Source organism: Pseudorasbora parva, chromosome 11 (assembly GCF_024679245.1).
Source record: "Pseudorasbora parva isolate DD20220531a chromosome 11, ASM2467924v1, whole genome shotgun sequence".
NCBI lineage: Eukaryota > Metazoa > Chordata > Actinopteri > Cypriniformes > Gobionidae > Pseudorasbora > Pseudorasbora parva.
The window spans coordinates 46,524,079-46,545,546 of NC_090182.1; the positions used below are offsets into that span (position 1 = coordinate 46,524,079).

At 39.3% G+C, this 21,468-nt stretch overlaps 1 protein-coding gene across 2 annotated transcripts in view; it reads right to left on the reverse strand.

Moving 5' to 3' along the window:
• Positions 1-4,554: 4,554 nt before the first annotated feature.
• dele1 (DAP3 binding cell death enhancer 1) overlaps positions 4,555-21,468 on the reverse strand; it is a 20,862-nt gene continuing 3,948 nt past the window's right edge. Inside the window, exons 3-12 of one of the 2 annotated variants that reach the window (XM_067458133.1) lie at positions 20,991-21,087; positions 17,508-17,652; positions 17,270-17,428; positions 16,689-16,723; positions 12,678-12,759; positions 12,382-12,524; positions 9,205-9,360; positions 7,648-7,740; positions 7,403-7,556; positions 4,555-6,383 (exon numbers count right to left, since the gene is read on the reverse strand). In XM_067458133.1, the coding sequence (XP_067314234.1) occupies positions 6,148-6,383; positions 7,403-7,556; positions 7,648-7,740; positions 9,205-9,360; positions 12,382-12,524; positions 12,678-12,759; positions 16,689-16,723; positions 17,270-17,428; positions 17,508-17,652; positions 20,991-21,087 (1,300 nt within the window). In that variant the 3' untranslated portion in view covers positions 4,555-6,147. The remainder of the gene's footprint in view (positions 6,384-7,402; positions 7,557-7,647; positions 7,741-9,204; positions 9,361-12,381; positions 12,525-12,677; positions 12,760-16,688; positions 16,724-17,269; positions 17,429-17,507; positions 17,653-20,990; positions 21,088-21,468) is intronic. The other variant, XM_067458134.1, reaches the window with a different exon arrangement.

Consider the following 21,468-nt stretch of genomic DNA (forward strand, 5'->3'; position numbering starts at 1 on the left):
TGGGCTTGACTGGGCTGAAGCCCATGGGCCCCGCCCAATAGGGGGCCCCGTCATTTTACGTTTGTTTTTTTTCAATAATATGTCAGTCATTTCATTTTTATTTTAAAGTTTGTGGAAAACTGGCAGCCAAAAGTGGCCCGCCAGCGATAATATCTGGCTCGGACCGCACGTGTGACATAAAAGTTGAAAAGAGGAAAATCTCTTAATGCTACGAACTCTGGGGACTCTTATACCACCAAGTCTGACGCCCGTTTCACACATACTCCGTCTGCAGTGCGTGTGCGGTGCGTGTTGCGTTGCGTGTGCGTTGCAGGAGCCCCACACCCTGTAGTCATTTTCACATATGCTGCGTTTGCAGTCCGCAACTGATCCGCTTTTACATACCACAAACACAGCATTTATTAATGATTTTTTATTTAAAATCCAAAAGTTGTTACTGATCTTGGCTCATCAGAATTGCAATTCTCTTTGTTTAATCGTTCTGAGTAGACAGGTTAACGTAGGCTACAAGCCTACATTTAAACAACATTTTTTCAATTCATTAATTCATATTTATATATAAATATACTTTAGATTTAGCTCACAAAAAAGGCAAAACATTTAAACATAGGTTATAGCCTAAAATCATAAACATTTTAAATTAGAAACTTAGAATAGTCTATTCAAAAACAGCCGACTCTCGTCTTTTCTTTCGTTTTTAAACCCTTTGAAAAGAAATCCTGCAGGTCAAAAATAACTTTGCATTTCACCTCCAAGAAAGTACGAGTGCTCTCCATTATGGCACTTTTTTTTTAACTAAATGCCAGATAAGGTGTCGTTTTGTTGCTTTACTTGAGAAAAAAAGCCATGTGTTGACTTTGAAACAAGGGTATATTTTAAATGATATGCATCCGTGTTGAAATTACTAGACTTTCGCGTCAGTACATGTTTATTTTAATGCGAACAATGTTCTATCACTTTAATGCAGCAACGCAACGCAGCGCAGCGCAGCAAAAAATAGACTCGGTACGAAAACGATCCGTGCACTGCTGCAGACGCAACGCTCCTGGAACCATAGACAGTAAAAGAAATGGACCGAGCGTTCCCATTGACGTCAACGGCGAAAGAATGAAGTCAACCTAGGGGCACTCACTTCCTGATGGCTGAGCGAACTGCGCAGGCTCAGACTGAGCTTGAGGACGTAGATGTGACGTGAGCCTCCTGTCTGACAGCTGGAGGTCTTCTAGTAGATGTGGAAAGCGAAATCTGAATCACGTTGTTTAAATATTTTCTCCCGTTGCTTTTGGCTCACTATGGGCTTCTCCCCATTCTTCCCCCTTGACTTTATCAGACTAGTCTCCAGGACATGTCTCCACGTCCCCCTGACTGTCTCATAGTCAGTAAAAGATTGCCTGCGAGCGTCTCCTCAGGTCTATACGGTAATTTCTCAACTGTGCGACAGGGTCGCGTTGGTTATGACGCAATCGTTAGCCTACTTTTACAAAAACAGCTTCTGCGGGGCGATAGTGTAAGATACAAGGTAATGGAGCCTTTTATACATTGTCGTGTTTCTTTAGAAATAAACAATGGACAAATGGAGTCTTTAAACGTCTCAGATGTAAAGTTATTCACTGTCAAAGTGACTCAAAAATGAATGGGAGTCAATGGGATGCTAACAGCAGGTGATGGCTTGGTTAGCAATGGCAGCCCCTAGGGGTGGAACGCTTTCCGAGCGCTAGATTAACCCCTTGCCTGGAACGGACTGACGGACTGCATCCGCGTGCAGTGTGAAAGATGTCATCCGTTAACATGGGTACGGAAAAAAATATGCAACGCACACGCACTGCAGACGGAGTATGTGTGAAACGGGCGTGAGAAAACATTGCCGACGACGGAAGAGCGTACACACTGTGGCGTTCCCATTGCAACTGTCTAAACTTTAGGATAAGGATCAATCGTCTGATGTAAAACACCATGAGATTGAGTTTAACATCGCAAGCATAAACCTGCCTCCTCAAAATCAAAATCATTAGAAGTCGTCACTGGAATAATCATATCGGTCAGCAGATGAGGGGGCTGATTTATTGTGCACATACAATTTTCAAACCTTTTTGTTGTTGCTCATGAGCTATTTAGAAGAATATTGGAAAGTAGGAATACAGTATTGGAATACAGGCCAAAAGTTTGGACACAAACGGAAAAAATGTTTTTATACTTTGATATATTATTACAATTTAAAATATTTGGTTTTCAATTTATTATACTTTAAATGATGATTTATTTCTTCAGTGATCATGATCCTTCAGAAATCATTCTCAGATGAGGATTCATTATGAGTGTTGGAGACCGTTCTGATTCCTAATATATCTGATGAATAAAAGGTTCAAAAGAACTGCATTTATTCAACATAAAAACATATTTTCAAATAATATATAATAAATAATCTCTTTTACTATCGATTTTTATCAATTTAACACATCCTTCCTGATTAAAATTATTGATTTATTTCAAAAAAAGAAAGAAAAAAAATGACTGACCCCAAATGACTGACCAGTAGTGTATATTGTTGTTAGAAATGATTTCTATTTTTAAAACAGTTGCTTCTTTTTTGGCTTTTTATTCATCAAAGTATTAAGTAAGGGATAATGTCCCCCCAGCCGGTTGTTATCTCAGAATAAACCCCTCCAGAGTGATCAGGACCCCGAGGCGAAGCGGAGCGTCACTCTGAAGGGGTTTATTCTGAGATAACAACCGGCTGGGTGGACATTATCCCGCTTATTACACGCCTACTAGTCTCAAATAAATAATTATTAGACTCAAAATATTGTCTCGAGATTAAATATTTTATTAGCTCTTACACAAAGCTTCCGCGAAGGAAAACAGTTCCAACCTAGCCTGACAAGCCGGACCCACATCAAGATGTTTGGTCTGGAAACTCTCCATTGACAGCTCAATCTGAGGGGCGGATAAACGGTTGTCTTTCAAACTCCCTCTGCACGCGATAGGATAGCGCTACACCAACCAGAGCAACGAAGGTGAAGCAGAGCTCGTTGATAGATTAAACATTCGCCGTATCCGGTCGGCTAAACTCTGAACACATCTTCCCTTTTTAAGAATGACTTCAGTGCCGTTCTTTGTTCTTTTCTCAGAGAAAAGCTCAACTCAAGTCTTCCGGAGCCGCGGGCAAAGCTGATTCGAAAGACCGCCGTTTGCCAGTTTCTGTGTTTACTAGAAGCACGCAAACGCAACTCGGCCGTCGTCATCAAGGCCCCGCCCACCGACTCTATACACAATGTGATTGGGCCGTCCAGATTCTGAGGAACACAGCTCAGATAGGAATTGAGTTTAATTTTAAAGAATTAAATTTGCTGCCGCTAGGGTGCGTCTAGATTTCTAGGCTAGCTCCAACCTGCTTTAAGCCTTTATCTATTGCTGCTAAATGTTGAAAATGAATGCTGAAAAGGTTGGTTCACCCAAAAATGAAACCAAGCCTATGATTTACTCACCCTCAAGTCATTATAGGTGTATAAGACATTCTTCTGTCAGACAAATACAATCAGAGTTATATTTAAAAAGTCCAGGCTAACGTTAATCCCAGCAGTAGTTGTAGTTGTGTTTGAAGTCCATAAAAAAATGAAGCTGTCCGTCAAATAACGTGCTCCACACGACTCCGATGGGTTAATAGAGCCGTCTGATTCCAATCGATGCGTTTGTCAGAAAAATATCCATATTAAAAACGTTATAAAGGAAACCTGCCTTGAAGTCTTCCATTGTAACCCACGGCTGTTTAAGCCACAAGATGGCGCCAGCGTTAAGCACAGAAGTAGAACCGGTCAAGATAACTCGCAGTACCCGTATGAGCAGTGTGTGTTATCTGGAAATAACACACCGCTGGGATGCGCGATTGACCAATCAGAATCAAGTATTTCACAGAGCCGTGTAATAAAAGAGAGTATAAAAAGACAGTAATAAAAAAAAGTATCACAGGTTTTGAAAACAGAAAAAAAGCAGATTTTGAGCCCCATTGATTAGAGGGAAAAAATACTATGGAAGTCTATGGGGCTCAAAATCTGCTTGTATCGAAACATTCTTCCAAATATCTTCCTTTGTGTTCAGCAGAAGAAAGAATTTCATGCAGGTTTGGAACTTGAGGGAGAGTAAATGATGACAGTATCTTCAGTTTTGGGTGAACTATCCCTTTAGGAATCAGAACTGTGTCCAACACTCCTAATGAATCCTCATCTGAGAATGATTTCTGAAGGATCATGATCACTGAAGACTGGAGGAACCATCCTGAACATTCAGCTTTATCACAGAAATAAATCATCATTTCAAGTATAATACATTGAAAACCAATTATTTTAAGTTGTAATAATATATCACAATATTTAAAAAAAAATCTGTATTTTTGATCAAATAAATGCAGGCTTGATGAGCAGAAGAAACTTCTCTCAAAAACATTACAAATAGTAATGTGTCCAAACTTTTGGCCTGTACTGTACATGCACATTATTTTTAAATATATACATGTGTGTATTCAAATATACATAATTATACACAGTACACACACACACATATTATGTAAACACAAACTTTTATTTTGGATGTGATTAATCGATTGGCAGCACTAATAAATGTATAACCAATGGTAAACATTTGTTAGGGCGTGTCAGTCGAACACAAACAGGGTAAAAAAAGAAGTCTTTATTTCTATTGAGCGCTTTAGGATGAAGTTATTTTTAATAAAGCTCAAAGTGCTGAAGAGATCAATCTTTATCAGACTCTGATATCTGGGGCTCGTAACACCTTGGCCAGTCCAGGGTCAGTGTTCGTGTAATTAAAGGCACATTTGTTAATTAAACCTTTGGCACATGCATGAATGCGGTAGACTAATGGTGCTAATGCAGTTCATCTGAATGAATAAGTGAGCTTTAGTTTTTAGTCTCATCATGTAAACTCTTCTGAAAAACACAGAAAATGACTTTGAAAGCATCACGTGACATTGACAGTTTGAGAGCAGATTATACACAAATAAGAGAGATGATCTTTTTCTAACACATTCTACAATAATAATAAAAACATTCACTCAAAGTGTCACTGTATTCTACGGAAGCCTGTTTCTGCCGCAGAATAAAAATATTTAAAAAAAGGTCATTCAGAATTTTTCACAGAATTATGTTATATTTGTTATATATTTGTGCATCTCACAAACTTCTTCAAATTTATATCACAATTTATATCTCGAAATTTTAAGTTTTCATCAAAATTCAGACTTAATATCTCGGAATTAATATCTTGCAATTTTTTATTTATATTTTGTAATTTATATCTCGGAATTAATATCTTGCGAATCTGATTATTTTAGTCAAAATTCTGTTTAAATCTCGTAATTTATATCTCACATTTCTGACTATTTTCTTCAAAATTACAAAGACAAATATATCGAAATTTTTATTAATATCTCTTCCAATTTTATATCTTGCAATTTTTATATCGTAATTTATATCTTACAATATAATGCTCTGGAAAACATTAAGAGACCGCTTCACATTGAGAAATCAATGTAAAGTAGTCCCTTAATTTTTTTCAGAGCTGTACCTCGCAATTTTTATATCTTGTAATTTATTTCGCAATTTTTATATCTCGTAATTAATACATCTAAAAAAAATTATATCTCTTAATTTATTTCGCAATTTTTATATCTCGTAATTAATACATCTAAAAATTTTATATCTCGTAATTTATTTCGCAATTTTTATAACTCGTAATTAATACATCTAACAATTTTTGTATCTCACAATTTTTATATTCTGACTAACTCTGACGTGGCAGAAACAAGCTCCCACAGTATTCACACACTCTCTTTATAACCAAACACACAAATATATACAAAACCAAACACATTATAAAGAAATTCCCACTGCCAAAACCCCAAACACAAACAAAAGCTATCACATCTCATTGATAAATCAACCAATCCCAGAGCTCTGGACTCCCCAGCTCTACTCTCATTGGCAGAGAACATTCATGTGTCATGTGTTTCCATCGTGTGCGTTTCTAACAGCTATGCTTGTGTGTATGCTCTTTTTTGTATGGGTCAAATCACCTTTAAAAACCCACTTAGTGATGATAGATGAATGTTAAGTTTGTTTTGTGCGTGAGGAGTATCTATCGCACCCCTAGTGTCCAAACTTTGCCTCCGCTGTCAGCATTGATCATCTGAAGCGTGATTGACGGCACACTCAGGCTTCCTGTACTCCAGGAATGAGGAAGCGGCTGTGATTGACAGGCAGATCGCGGCTGTGGGCGGGGCTTATCATCTCTGGCCTCTTGAGGAACGATGGAGCTCAGATTCAGTTGACCAATCACAGAGAAGCACGGAGCAGATCGGATCGACCGCAGGACTAGAGAGAGAGAGAGAGAGAGAGAGAGAGACATGCTGCTTTATATTTATTACTATAAAGGCACTTATTGTGATCGTTAAGTGTTTTTCTGCAGCACACAGAAGCGTATGGTAAAGAGTTGTGAAATTTGGCACACTGATAGAGGTCAGTCTGAACATTCACCACAGCAATTCTGGAGTCTCTAACTCAAACCCTCTAGCGCCACCAACTGTCCAAACTGAGGAACAAATACACTAATTACAAGCATACATTTCCTAAAAATGTAGGGAAAAAACTTTTAGTTTCATAAAAGTCTAACTGTAGTATTCAGCTATAGATATGTAATAAAAAAGAATGAAACAACACTATAGTGTTCACTGTATAATTGAATCTTTGCTGTTTTGTAGGTATTTATAGGCTGCTGTCACTTTAAGACCTCATGCACGGATCCAATATAATGATACACATCTGATTTCTAAAGATTTAACAAATGTGGAAAAGTGTGGAATACAACGCTGCAGATTTAACCTTTATAACATTAATTACTGCCACGTCTCATTTCAAATGTTTACATGTTTATTTTATTCTCTTTCTCTTTTGAGCGGTGATGAAAGCTTATTCTTTCCAGTATATTTTCCAGTATTTCAGTAATAAAAGTGTTGGCTAGATCTTTAAAATGCATACAAACTACATGCAAACGCACCGATACGGTGCTCTGCAGGGGTCAAAAAGGATATAAACAGTTCATTTTTAAGCAATCTTTTCTTGAAAATTCAGAGATGTGGATTCGGATGGTAATTAAATCACCACATGACCTTGGTGTTTGTCTAAAAACAGTCGGTCATTTGGCCGGGGATTTTCACGCAGGTGGTGGGAGAAAAACACTGACATTCTGGATTCAGACGGCAATAAAATCACAGACCAGCCCCTGTAAGTGATGAAAATACCGTACGACCTAACAAAAAAACAATTACCGTCCGAATAGGACATGTATATTCATCCAGAAATGTGTGTTTTTATCTGTGTAAGTGTGTTCTCACCCTCTCTGCTGTGTCTGTCTCTCAGGACATCTTTGGCCTGCTGGTTTCCTCTGGATGCTGCTCGTTGGTACAGCATGATGGCGGTTTGGACACACGGAGACACGCCGAAACCTTCCTCATAACACTGAGCCAGACACACCAGAGCACTGGTGTCCTTCACACACACACACACGATAAACACAATAAACATCCTCATTCATCAACATCACATCATTAGTATAGAGTATGAAGATGAGCAGTGTTACCCCTCGCTCAGCCGCCATCTTGAAGTAATGAACGGATTGTTTCTCATCACACTCTGAACCCTGAGACAACACAACACCCAGATACACCTGAGCCTGGACACACACACACACACACACACACACACACACACACACACACACACACACACACACACAGACTGTGTTTAAGGATGGGAGATTATTTATCTGTTGCTGTGTGGTTCCTAAAGTGTTCAGTGTGCTAGCTTACTAAATCAAAAGAAAACACACTCAACCCATTAAAATCCATCAAGCCTCAAGCCATCTCTGGGGCCAATGGGCTAGGGAAGCATCTAGAGCCGGAAAACATAGGGGCCCAATTCAAGGACCTATGACTGTCTACTGTGCCAATTTTCAAGGCCCTGCGACCTTTTAAACCCTGTGTTTCAGAGGTAGCACATCCCGCTTGCAACTTATTCAATTGGATATTTTGCAGCCAGATCACGGCACTGCGACCTTTTGAACCCTTTATTTCAGACATCATGCTTGCAACTTATTCACTGGATATTCCAAAGGCGGATTGTGGACAGCGTCTGTTTTTGGGCCAATCGTGTATTAAACAAGGTCAAGAGACACAGAAATCTGGGCACTGTCCCAGGAGTCTCATGACTTGACATGTCCATTTTGGGATATTCAGTCCCGTCTCAATGGGATAAGTTGCAAGTGCCCCAGTTTGGCCCCTGGAGGTCCTAGAGCCCTTAGTCTCGCGTAGCCAGACCTCCAGACTGACTCCATCGCAGCTTTCATTGGTCAAGGACCGCCCAAGAGGACATTTGACTGACATGTAACGCAACCAATCACAGTTCAATTTACAATTTACAAAAGCATACATTTACAAATAATGTAAGTCTAACTGTAGTATTCAGCTACAGCGATGTAATAATTAAGCCTGAAACAACACTATAGTGTTCACTGTATAATTGAATCTTTGTTAAAGCTGTTTTGTAGGTATTTATAGGCTGCTGTCACTTTAAGACCTCATGCATGCCTCATCCAATATAATGATACACATCTGATTTCTTTCTCAGCGGTTTACATTCACTCAAAACAAAACTGACTTTGATTCAAGATTGATGGTCGACTGTGCCAAATTATGAGGCATTGCGATATTTTGACCTCTGTAACTTGGACGCCCAGCTTACAAATGAACATTTAACAGACAGATTGTAGACGAGCGTCTCTTTTTTGGCCAATCTTGTATTTAACAAGGTCTAAAGGACTATGGACACTGTCCCAGGGGCCCCTGAAGTGACAAAAATGTCAAATTTGGGATATTCAGTCTCAATGGAATAAGTTGCAGATGTCACTCGCACACGTTCGGCACCGTCTAGGGGCATATTAAGAGGACGCGTCTCTAAAACGAAGGGGATATTTGTTTTCCTAAACAAATGTGTTTGCTAAAATCTCTCACACAGGCCTCTTGCTGTCATAGCCAGACAGACCCTCTTGAATGGTCAAATTAAACCAATGTGAGGATGAGCATATATGTGATAATGTAGATAAGACTTGGGACGTTAAGCAGTGTAATATCAGCTGTACCTCAGTGAGTCCGGCGTCGGCCGCTGCATACAGGAAGTTCAGTGCGGTGTCTGTGTCTGAGCTCTGCTGCCCTCTGCTGCTCAGGAGGAGTTTAGCACAGCGATACTGAGCCTGACGGTGGCCGGAGACTGCAGCGCGTCTGTAGTAATGCACCGCCTGAGAGACCACAGTCACTTGTGTTAAAGGGGTGATGAACTGAGAAATCAACTTTCCCTTGAGCCTTTGATATATAAAAGGTCATGGTAATATAAGAATATCCTGTAAGTTTTTCAATAATATCATTGTTAGTAAAAAAAAAACACCAGGCCTAGAAAACGAGGCTCTCAAATCGATGACATATTAAAGGGGAAAACGCCACCTCTACAGATAAATGTGTACACCTGCTTCTGTAGCCCCGCGCTCCTGCTTATGTAGCCCCGCCCACCAACTCGTGCAGCTAAACAAGCAATAAACATGCAGAAGATAGCAAGATAATCGCTTGTAAACAAGTCCAAGGTTGAGCTGGATTTGCAGACATATTGAGATTAAAACACAACACTGTGCTTATATATCGGATCCGACAGGAATGGTGCAACACACTTATGTGAGTAAAACATGTTTTTATATGTGATAGTATTGCATTGCTGCAGCACTGCAACAAATGCTTTTCTTACCTAGTATTTTTGTCTCGTTTCTAGCCAAAATATCTAAAAATTCTTACATTAAAAAACATTTACTAGACAAGTACAAATTATTGTCTTGTTTTGGGTAAAAATAACTCAAAATGAAGAGAGTTTTTGCTTAAAATAAGATAAATAATCTGCCAATGGGGTGAGAAAAAATATTATTTTGCTTACCCCATTGGCAGATTATTTATCTTATTTTAAGCAAAAACTCTCTTATTTTGAGTTATTTTTCCCCCAAAACAAGACAATTACTTTTACTTGTTTTGATATTTTGACTAGAAACAAGACAAAAATACTAAGTAAGAAAAGCATTTTTTGCAGCATATTGATTATGTGTGCGTGTCTAACAGAGCATACCTTAGCATGCTGTCACAGGCTGGAGAATCCTTTATTTGCTGGTTCATTGCAATTCGGGATCAAAACAGATAAGATTGGACATGTATGGGCCAGGGGGCTCGCGAAGCCCAACGGGACGTATAGGCTGTAGGACGGTAAATCTTAAACCCTCTTGGCGCCACGGTCGAGTTTACTCGACAAGATGCGTCACTGAATAAAACCGCCGATTTTGTCAAATAGGGTGTCAAATTTCATTCAACCTCCCCTCCACTAGATGGTAGACATGTTATACTTCCTCCCTGACTCATACAAACATTATGATTCTATACAAAATATACGAGCAAGAGCGCATTGAATCAGTGTAAACAAAAGCGGAGCTGACGTGCGAGTGAGCTGTTTTATCAGAGAATTGTCAACGTCAGCGAGTATTTGCATTAGATTATTATTACTATTATTATTTTCTAATGGCATCAATAAAGCTTACCCACAATGAAGTGTTGGGTCTTCTAGTCGCGGACCCTGATTCTGAAGGGAAATGTGAGATGACGGTGACTCTGAAAGTGAAACTAAACCTAACGTTACACTAAGCACAAACGGTGGATCATTTGCCCAATGTAGATGGTCCTTTGCCCAATGTCAGTGGTGGGAACAATGTTTCCCGGGGTCCGAGTGTTCATCGCGAAGTTAGCAGGTGTGTTAGTGGGAATGAGGTGGCCGCGGGAGATTTTTGCCGCGCTCACCATGAAGCGCGCTTCTTTTCACCTCGCGCATCTCCGCGATCGCGGCGACAGTATTGTGGTGGAGACTTTATCTAACGCCACTGGGTATGTTAGAAGAGGTCGAAGTATTCATAAGCAAGTTCGAGGGCAACGTGGAGGCAGGGTGGGGAGTCAGAATGATAATAAGAGTGGCCGTAGATGTGCAGACTTGGCGGCGCGTGGGGCAGATCTGCTGACCAGACGCGCTGTGACACGGCCAGGGGGGCTATTATGCATAATATATAATATACAATATATATGTGCCCTATATATGGAATCAGATTGCTTACTGTATGTAGTAAATGGAAAATATCTACAGCAAAAGGCAAACCGCTACATTCATTCGGTTTGTTTCTACCATTTATTAGTAATGATTTACACAGTTTATTTACTATTTACCTGAACATTCAGTATTGTGCAATATAGCACACAGAAGGTGAGAGACATTTTGGGGGGAAAGAAGTGCTGCATTTTATCATTTAAACATTTGGCTTTTCATGAAAATTCTATAATCCAAGATGGCCCTATGTTATGACGTCATAATATGCAAATTAGATGGGAAAATATAATCTCTACATAAACTTATCGTCCTCCTTAATATTTCTCTAATTTACAGAAAGTTTCTATCGTTTATCACTTTTAAGATATAACCTTTTGAAATTAAGATGTCAAAATCGAACGTTTTAGGAAAAAACCTCTGGCGCCTAAAGGGTTAAATAGCGAAATAACATTAGTTTCTTAATCTCCGTTGTTCACACTCTTGACTTGAAGCGCGCGCGCTTATGTGTGTGTGGTTCGCGCTTATATCCACCGATCGGGCGGGCCAAGTAATAAGAAAAATGAATCAATTGCGGGTGGATAAGAGATAAATCATTGTGTTTGTTTGATAATTACGTTTGAGAGCCCTGTGAGAGAATCATTCCTGTGCCGCTTTACATTTACATTTATGCATTTGGCAGACGCTTATATCCAAAGCGACTTACATTGCATTCAAGGTACACATTTTACATTATTGTCAATTCTTGCTTTCCCTGGGAATCGAACCCATGACCTTGGCGTTGCTAGCGCCACACTCTACTGGTTGAGCTACAGGAAAGCTTTCAAAACAATCCCTCATGTGAACTGACAGGGGAGCTGAAGCTCATTAAATATGCAAATCTTATCCAATCCTAGCCGTGGGCGTTTACTTCTAAGTCTCCAGTGACACGCACATCAAAACCCAGTTCAGAAGAGAGCCTCAAAACCAGTGTAGAAAATAGCCTATTACTGATTAGTTATGATGTTTCTGAATGTAAAAACCACACGAATGTCATTAGTTGACCTCAGACAACAGTATAAAAAAATAAAAAAGCCGGTTCATGACACCTTTAAACACGGAAGAGACCGTCAAAACGTAAGACAGAGGCACGTGAGTTTACCTTGCTGTGGTCTCGCCGTACTCCACGTCCCGTCTCGTAACAAACTCCAACATTAAACTGAGCTTTGCTGTAGTCGTGCTGAGCCGAAGCCAGAAAACACGAGAACGCCGCCTCGTGATCACCTGCTTTAGCGCTCTCCAGACCTGAAACACAATACGATGCTCAGATGTTCTCGTATCATGCACTGATGGCTGTGTGTGTGTGTGTGTGTGTGTGTGTGTGTGTGTGTGTGTGTGTGTGTGTGTGTGTGTGTGTGTGTGTGTGTGTGTGTGTGTGTGTGAGGACTTCATCATTACCAATGATGTTGAGGATTACGGGGATACTGCTATCCGCCACGTGTCTCAATTTCTGCACTGCTACATCGGGTGTGAGGCTATCCTGCGGGAAACACACATAATGAGGAAGGGTTTAACATAGGCTGTCAAAATTAACACGTTAACGCAAATTAATTTTAACGGCACTAAATTTATTGACGCAGCGCAGTGTTTCCCATTAGTAAACAATCTATTTGTGGTGGTGGGTAGGGCGGAGTGGCTCAGAGCGGTGCTAGATGAGCTGTTTCAGAATAATATAGTCAAAACAAAGGTTAATGAATTGATATGCAGATAAAATTTACTTTTATTTACAGTAATGCGGAAAAAAATAAAATAAATTACGAATCTTCTAAAAAAGAAAAAAATCTTCTATAGTATCACACTGTAGTAACTGACTGACAGCTTCAATGATTAAAAAAGGACCACTCTTTACTTGTTTTTGGGGGGTATTTAGTGACAATTTACATAACGTATTTGTTTTTCATGAGACTTTGACCTCCTACTTTTGTCCATATACAGTCCCTGACAAAAGTCTTGTCGCTTGTGTACAAATTGACCTAAAGTGCCGCTGAAATATATTTATAATCAAGATATTTTTACAAGAAATGGCTCATTTTAATCCCACCAGCTTTTGTGATAATGTTTCAGTGAAAAACTAAACTTTTAAAAAGTATTCTAATATTCACAGCTTGGTAAAGCCCATTGAGTCAATTTTTGCAAAGACATAAGTTGTCAACTTGTCATATGAGCTTCACCTGTGACTAATAATGGATCAATTAGGTCTCAAGTGTGTATAAAAAGAACCCCAGTACGCTAGACCTTCACATCAACTGCAACTAGACCTCTGCAAACATGCCTAAGATTCACCCTGAGACTAAAGTTTTGATTATCAAGAGGCTGAAGACCAGATCCACTGCTGACATGGCAGACACCTTCAATGTGTCTCAGTGTCAAGTACAGAGGATAAAAAAAAGATTTGAAGAGACTGTAGACGTTTTTGACAAGCCCAGGTCAGACAGACCCCGCAAGACAACTGCTCGAGAGGACCGTTTGTTGGCTCGAAAATCCAAGGCCAGCCCATTTTCCACTGCAGCAGAGCTCCACGAGATCTGGTCACCTGAAGTCCCTGTGTCAACCAGAACAGTTCGTCGGATTCTGTCTCGAAATGGCCTCCATGGTCTAATCAGTGCCCAGAAGCCAGCACTAAACAAAAGACAATTGAAAAACCGTGGCATTTGCCAAGGCCCACAGCCTGCTAAAAGGATGGACGCTGGAAAAGTGGCAGAAGGTGGATTTTCAGATGAATCTTCTGTTGAATTACCACACAGTCGCCGCAAATATTGCAGGAGACCTACTGGAGCCCGAATGGATCCGAGATTCACCCAGAAAACAGTGAAGTTTGGTGGCGGAAAAATCATGGTCTGGGGTTACATCCAGTATGGGGGTGTGCGAGAGATCTGCAGGGTGGAAGGCAACATCAATAGTCTAAAATACCAAGAAATCTTAGCTACCTCTTATATTCCCAACCATAAAAGAGGCCAAATTCTGCAGCAGGACGGTGCTCCATCGCATACTTCCATCTCCACATCAAAGTTCCTCAAGGCGAAGAAGATCAAGATGCTCCAGGATTGGCCAGCCCAGTCACCAGACATGAACATCATTGAGCATATGTGGGGTAGGATGAAAGAGGACGGATGGAAGACGAAACCAAAGAATATTGATGAACTCTGGGAGGCATGCAAGACTGCTTTCTTAGCTATTCCTGATGACTTCATCAATAAATTGTATGAATCCTTGCTAAACCGCATGGATGCAGTCCTTCAAGCTCATGGAAGTCATACAAGATATTAAATTTGGATCTCACAGCGCCACAACTTAATTTGCTGACATATTTTTGTATTTGCAGTAAATTTGTTACATTTCTGTATAGGCGACAACTTTTGTCTTGCCAAAATTTGACCTTTCTGTCTTGATTAAATGATAAATATTTCTTCTGTGAAAATTATTTATTTCAGTGCATTAAACATCATTTGGGAGGGTTTTAGCTTTTCATATGAGCTATTTCTAACACCAATTGATTAATTAAAAGTCAGGTTAATATCAGGTATTTCTACAAAATAGATAAGCGACAAGACTTTTGTCAGGGAATGTATTATGGTGTGAAAATGGCTAAAAAAGTCAGTAAGTGCTCTATTTCCGCCATCTACTGGTTATAGTGGTAAATTCATGTCTAAAGTGTGTTTCCAAATGCACACTAAACTCAGCATGTGAACGCAGAGCTGATCATGTGGGCGAGGAGCGCACTTAATACAGCACAAACAGCCTTTTGTGATTTTAAAATGGACACAAAGCCTTATCGAGTTTTCAATTTTTAGTTTGTTTGACAGCAATTGCGCAAAACATATAATTTAAAGAACTTTTGTGTTGTTATGAGATGTTTAACACTCTACGGATCTTAGGGACAAAACTGTCCAAAAGCATTTTTTTATTTATTTTTAAAAATACTTCCCTTAATCTGAGTGGTACAAGACTTGGCTACTTTTTCTAAGTTTGTCACCTGAACATAAAAAAAAATACATTGACTTGATTTTACAATGTTAAGTGGTTGAAAAAAAAAACTCCTTAATTGGGCCTTCGTGGACAAAAATGTCCACCCATAGGAATTAATGGGAATTTAATAGATTTCAGAGCTTTTTCATTTTTATTTGTCCAAAAAAAAAAAAAAAATCCAACACAATGATGATCATACATACACAGAAATGAAGGTGTGAGTCTGTACAACATTCTGAATGTGGCAAACACTCACACATGCATGCACACACACACACACACACGATCTCCTACTTTGTCATTTTCTTATTGCATGTTTAGATTTTTCTAAGCATGTTTTGGCATATTTTTATAGTCTAAAACAACAAAAAAAAATTTTTTTTTTTTAAATTTACAATTTTAACTTGTGATAAAATGTAAAATTTAAGAGGTTAAATTCATTAAAACATTGGTTTATAGAATTCAGCCTTCATGCAGCTATGCATATTGCAGCCATTGGGTACTATTATTGCCATCTAGTGGCTACTGAAAATTATTAATTTTATACCAACATAGGTCACCAGATGTCACCAAAGTCATCACATTTTTAGGGTTTGGCTCTCTGAACATACTGGAATTGTTTGTTTCACTAAAATTAAGTTACTAATAAATATATAAAAATAAATATATAAAATAGATATGTTTTACATAAAAATGGTACTTTTAGTGGTAAATAAATTCAAAAATTCAAAAAAAAAAAAAAAAAAAAACTGCATCAATGGATAGTTTTTATATTATTGAAGATATTGATATAACAATTATTTAAAAACATTTTTTGAGGTCACACCTCAGACCCCCGTGGACAAAAGTGTCCACTAAGGACCAATGGGCCACCACAGTCTAGGTAATGATTGGGAAGCACGGAAATATGTTTGGCATAGCCCGTAGTCGGAGAAATTCAGATCAGCCACAGATGTAAAGGATGCAGCAGCAAACATTTTTACTTTTCTGAACAAGCGCGCTCCCAACTCCGTGTTTCACACACTGTTCGCGTGAACCATTTTGTATTTTATTATAATTTAATTTAAAGGTAAAAATGCTCATAAAAAGAAACAATACATTTAAACTTTTTGGAAAAGATGATTTCTGTCACTTCTGTGAATTGACCACCACACAAAATATGAAAAACATCAAAAACTTTACGAGTCAGTTGATCACCAGCACAATAACACACTCAGCAAAATATCGTCGAATTATCGTTATCGAGAAAATCCCAGAAAATATTGAGATTTCATTTTTTGTCAATATCGCAAAGCCCCTGCGCCAGCTTGCTAGAAGCCTGCGTGTTTCGGTTCATTTTCGAGCAGTACGTTTCCGGCTGCAGTTCACTTAACATCCACCGGTGTCCCTAATAACAGGCTTCTGAATTCTACACACAGCCCCTTTAAATGACTGAAATGTTACCTTTGGTGTCGCTTGTTCAGGAAAAAGAGTTTCCTCTGTAAGAAAAATCAAGAGTCAACTTCTAGTCCACATCACATCTTTACTATATGAATCTGTAACACTGCAAAAAAATGCTCTTCTTACTTAAGTGAAGTACTTACTTTGTAATTTTGTCTTGTTTCTAGTCTAATATATCTAACTATTCTTAAATCAAGATGCATTTACTAGATAAGTAAAATGACAAGATATGTTTTCTTGTTTTGTTGAAAATGAATTCTAAATGAGTTTTTGCTTAAAACAGGCAAAATGATCTGCCAATGGGGTGAGAACAATAATCTTGTTTCTGATTGAAATCTTGTCTCTTGTTTTCAATCAGAAATAAGATTATTTTTCTCACCCCATTGGCAGATCATTTTGCCTGTTTTAAGCAAAAACTCACTTCATTTTGATGTGATTTTCAACAAAACAAGAAAACATATCTTAACTCATTTTACTTATCCAGTCAATGCATCTTGATTTAAGAATATTTAGATATTTGGACTGGAAACAAGAAAAAATACTAAATAAAAAGAGCATTTGCAGTGAACTGCGCTGGTTCTGACCGGAGTGGGACGAGTCGCTCGCCGTCTCCTCCTGCAGGTGAGCACAGGTGTGCGAAGGGTCAGAGGTCAGATCTCCATCACTGCTGTTGTCATGACTACTCTGCTCTGGAGTCTGCAGGCACCTGACCGTCACACCGCCGGACACACTCTCCCTGGACACTGTGTGTTTATTTAACGTTACTCAATGTTTTAGTATGTGATTGGTCGAAATGTAAGTGTGAGTGACAGCAGGACTCACGGATGTCAATGAGGACCTTGTAGGAGCATTTCCCCACGAGTCCGACGTCTCTGATCCGGGCCGGTCCGCGGTTCTGATCCGCATTAGAGGAAAACCGGGAGTGAATCCTGCGACAGATCTGCATGAAGAGGACGGCCGCGGCGCCCTGTGGAAAAACACAGATTTTGATTATAAACGGTTTCAACGGCAACAACATAAACAAACGTTACTGCGCATGCACGCTTTTGTGGCCCAAACTTAACTTACGGTAGACATCAATAACAACAGCGGCTGCGTTATCTTTCTTATGCGTTATTATCTTTCATTTTAATTGTGCAACATTATCTTAATTTATGTTTTTATTGTTTCATCATGTTTATTATAAATAATCAGCGTTGCCACTTTTACTTTGAAAAAGTAATCTGATTACTGATTACTCCTTTAAAGCTACACTGTGTGATATTTTCCCCCATCTAGTGGTGAAGAGGTATATGACCATCGAGTGAAATATAGTTTCTGTTCCTCTCAATTTCGATTTCGTTTCAACTCCTACGGTGGCCGATTTAGTCATGGCTTCCAGTTCGACCTCTTCGGTGAGTGTTGCTTCAAGTGATGAGGTTACTTTTGAAAACTATTATAATTTGCAGTTATTTAATTTGTCAAATGATCTATGATTAAATTAATCTATGTAAAATGAATATTAGTTTTACGTTTTCGTTATTTTTTACCATTTCATTGCTAACATCAGCTATCAGGTTCCCAGACGAATGCAAGCTAATCTTAGTAAAGTAACTTTTATCAGTGCTATCGTTATTCTGTATATTGTACGACACCACTAGCGTAAGGCAAACAAATTATAATGCAATTAAAATATTAATCTCATGTTATCCGTCATAGAACACGGATTTATGTTATAAGGTAAACAATACTTTTTCATCATTGACGCGAGGAAAACTATCCTAGACGTCGTTCTAGTGTTATGCACAGCACACCATGATACAATTAGCCAAGCAACAATAAAACTTCCGATATACACAAATAGGCTGAATTAATATTACCTGTCGAGAAGAAAGCAGGCAACGTCGGCGTTCTTTTTAAAATCGTTGCTCCTCATGAGCTCTTTCCACTCCAATATTTACTTTTGTCTTGTTGATTTGCCCGTTGCGTTGCCGTCTTAATTCTCTTTTCCGCTTCCTTGGCGACTCTGATACATATCCCGCAATGCTACTAGGTCCCCGACCCGGGTCGAATTCGGTAATCAATTTCGGGACGCGGTTGCTTTCACACAGAAGGCGACCCGGCAATGCTCCGGGAATATTGCGGGTCCGACGTGCAGTGTGAAAGGGGCTCAAGAGTGATCCTCCATCATCATATAGCAGCCTCAAGCAATCCCCCTCTTCACATTCGACACGGTGCCATCGAGTGTAAAAACGCGAAAAGCGAAGCTTGAATTTACGGGTATGTCCCTCTTTGGCTGCTGTACTTTCAAGATGGAGGAGCAACATGGCGACCGCCATCCGAACCCCTCACCCGTATGTGTTTTCAACGGCATATTATAAACTTACGAGAATGCATTATTACTTGAAAGAAGTAAATATACATTAATGAGCACATATATTTTTGAAAGAACTAAGTGATTTTAGCTAAGAATAAACTAAAAAAGTTACACAGTGTAGCTTTAAAAAGTAACTTAGTTACTTTACAGATTACTTGATTTTAAAAGTAACTAAGTAAGATTACAAGTTACTTTATTAGTTACATTCAGCAGTTTCCGACAACACCGCCTTAACACAGAAATGACAACTGTTTTTGCCAACACTCACTTTATCGGAAGCATATTTTTAACAGTAACGTCAACAAAAAATATTTCCTGAAGAGCAAGAAGAAAGCAAAAATATATTTCAAAAATTTTTACAAAGGAAAATTACTAAAATAGTAACTCACAGTGACTTGGATAATTTAATTTAATCTGATTACTGGTTTGGAAATAGTAACACGTTACGATTACTCGCTACTGGAAAAAAGTAGTCAAATTAGTGTAAAGGCCTTTGCACACGGTGTCCGATATTTTCGCATGCGTTTTTTCGTATTCGTGATCCGAAGAATTTGTCACGCACAGAGACCTTGCACACTGAGTCCGATGCGAATTAATGAACGCGTTACGGATAAAAACGCGAAACAATACAAAATGACCTCTTCAAGTAGTGGGGATGATTTTTTTGTCCTCTCACTTCTTAAAAAGAGAAAAAGAAAGAGGAAATATTGGGTCCATCATCTACTCCTGCAATCGCATAAAGAGGAAGGAGATTTCAGCCTCATTATCCAGCGGGATTATCCAGACATTACTTTACTGTCAGCGGCTCAGTTTGATGCTTTGCTAGCGATACTGGAGCACCATATTAAAAAGAAGACCAACTATTTCAGTGAATCAATTGATCCTGAACAGAGACTGGCAGTGTATGTCTATTAGGTATGGATCCGCACATACGCACACACACACACACACACACACACACGCGCACACGGTTTACAGGGACTTGGGGTGCTATAATTATAGCTGTGATATAGTAATATTTTTAGTATCTTTGGGTGCCTCCGAATTGTCAAAACGTCTCTCAAAATGCGTTTTTACGGACGCAGAAAATCGAACCTGTTCCGAATTTTTTTTTGACGGACAAAAGTTTCGGAGGCAGTGTGCAAGCGTGATTGACATAACGTGGTCGAATTAATTTTTTTACGTGCGAAAATTTTTCATGCGAATTTCGGACTCAGTGTGCAAAGGCCTTAACGCATTACTGGCATCACTGGTAATAATCTCCCATTCCTATCTTCAATATAGAGTGGGGGGAAACGCCCCCTTTTAAGGGTTAGTTCACCCAAAACTGAAAATCCTGTCATTAATTACTCAACCTCGTGTCGATCCCAACCCGTAAATATCTGTTTATCCGTCTTAAAACGGGTTTGGAACGACATGAGGGTGAGTAATAATGACAGGATTTAATTTTTTTGTTTGAACCCTTTAAGGACCGTGTAATGCCGTTTTCTGTACAGTACCCTATATAAATGCTTTGTCGACTAGTCGGTGCAACGTGTAAACACAGCCAGAGTAAGAGTAGATTATTTCTGATAACAAGCTAAATAAATAACAAGTAAATCACATTAGACACACAGTCTAAATTCCATTAGACACTGCTGTTGTATGCAGTCAAATTGGATATTTATAAAGCATTCGGCTTTTTGCTGAGTCACACACACTGTTTTTGCGCTGGTGTCATATGTTCTCTGTTTGATTTTTAATATTTATAATGTTATCCAAGAATAGTACATCAAAAATGTGTTTCTACTGAGTAGTGCCCCATACTATCCACTAGCAGACCGATAAACACACACAAGTTGAAAGTTAACTTCAGGCCAGGTACATAATCGTAGCGATGCGCGTGCGTTCGATGAAACCGTCTATAAAATGAACAATTTGTTCCTGTCTTCTGATTGGTCGGTCCATACCCAGCCCACAGCATCCAGAGCGGTGTATCTCGGCAGTCCAGAGTAGCAGAACTGAGATGTCCGTTTCTTTTTCTGCTCATCTTGGCCCCTCTGAGAACTGACAGAAAGTCAGAATGTTAATGGAGTGGTGTGTGCGTTCACATGCACGTTCTTAAAGGGTTAGTTCACCCAAAAATGTAAATTTATGTCATTAATGACTCCCCCTAATGTTGTTCCACACGCGTTCAGACCAACCCGTTGTAGCCCAAGACTGGTTTCCCACTGAAGCTAAGCAGGGCTGAGCCTGGTCAGTACCTGATGAGAGACCAACTGGGAAAACCAGGAGCTGCTGGGAGAGGTGTTAGTGAGGCCAGCTGGGGTGCTCACCCTGTGGTCTGTGTGGGTCCTAACGCCCCAGTATAGTGATGGGAACACTATACTGACAAAGAGCACCGTCCTTCGGATGAGACGTTAAACCGAGGTCCTGACTCTCTGTGGT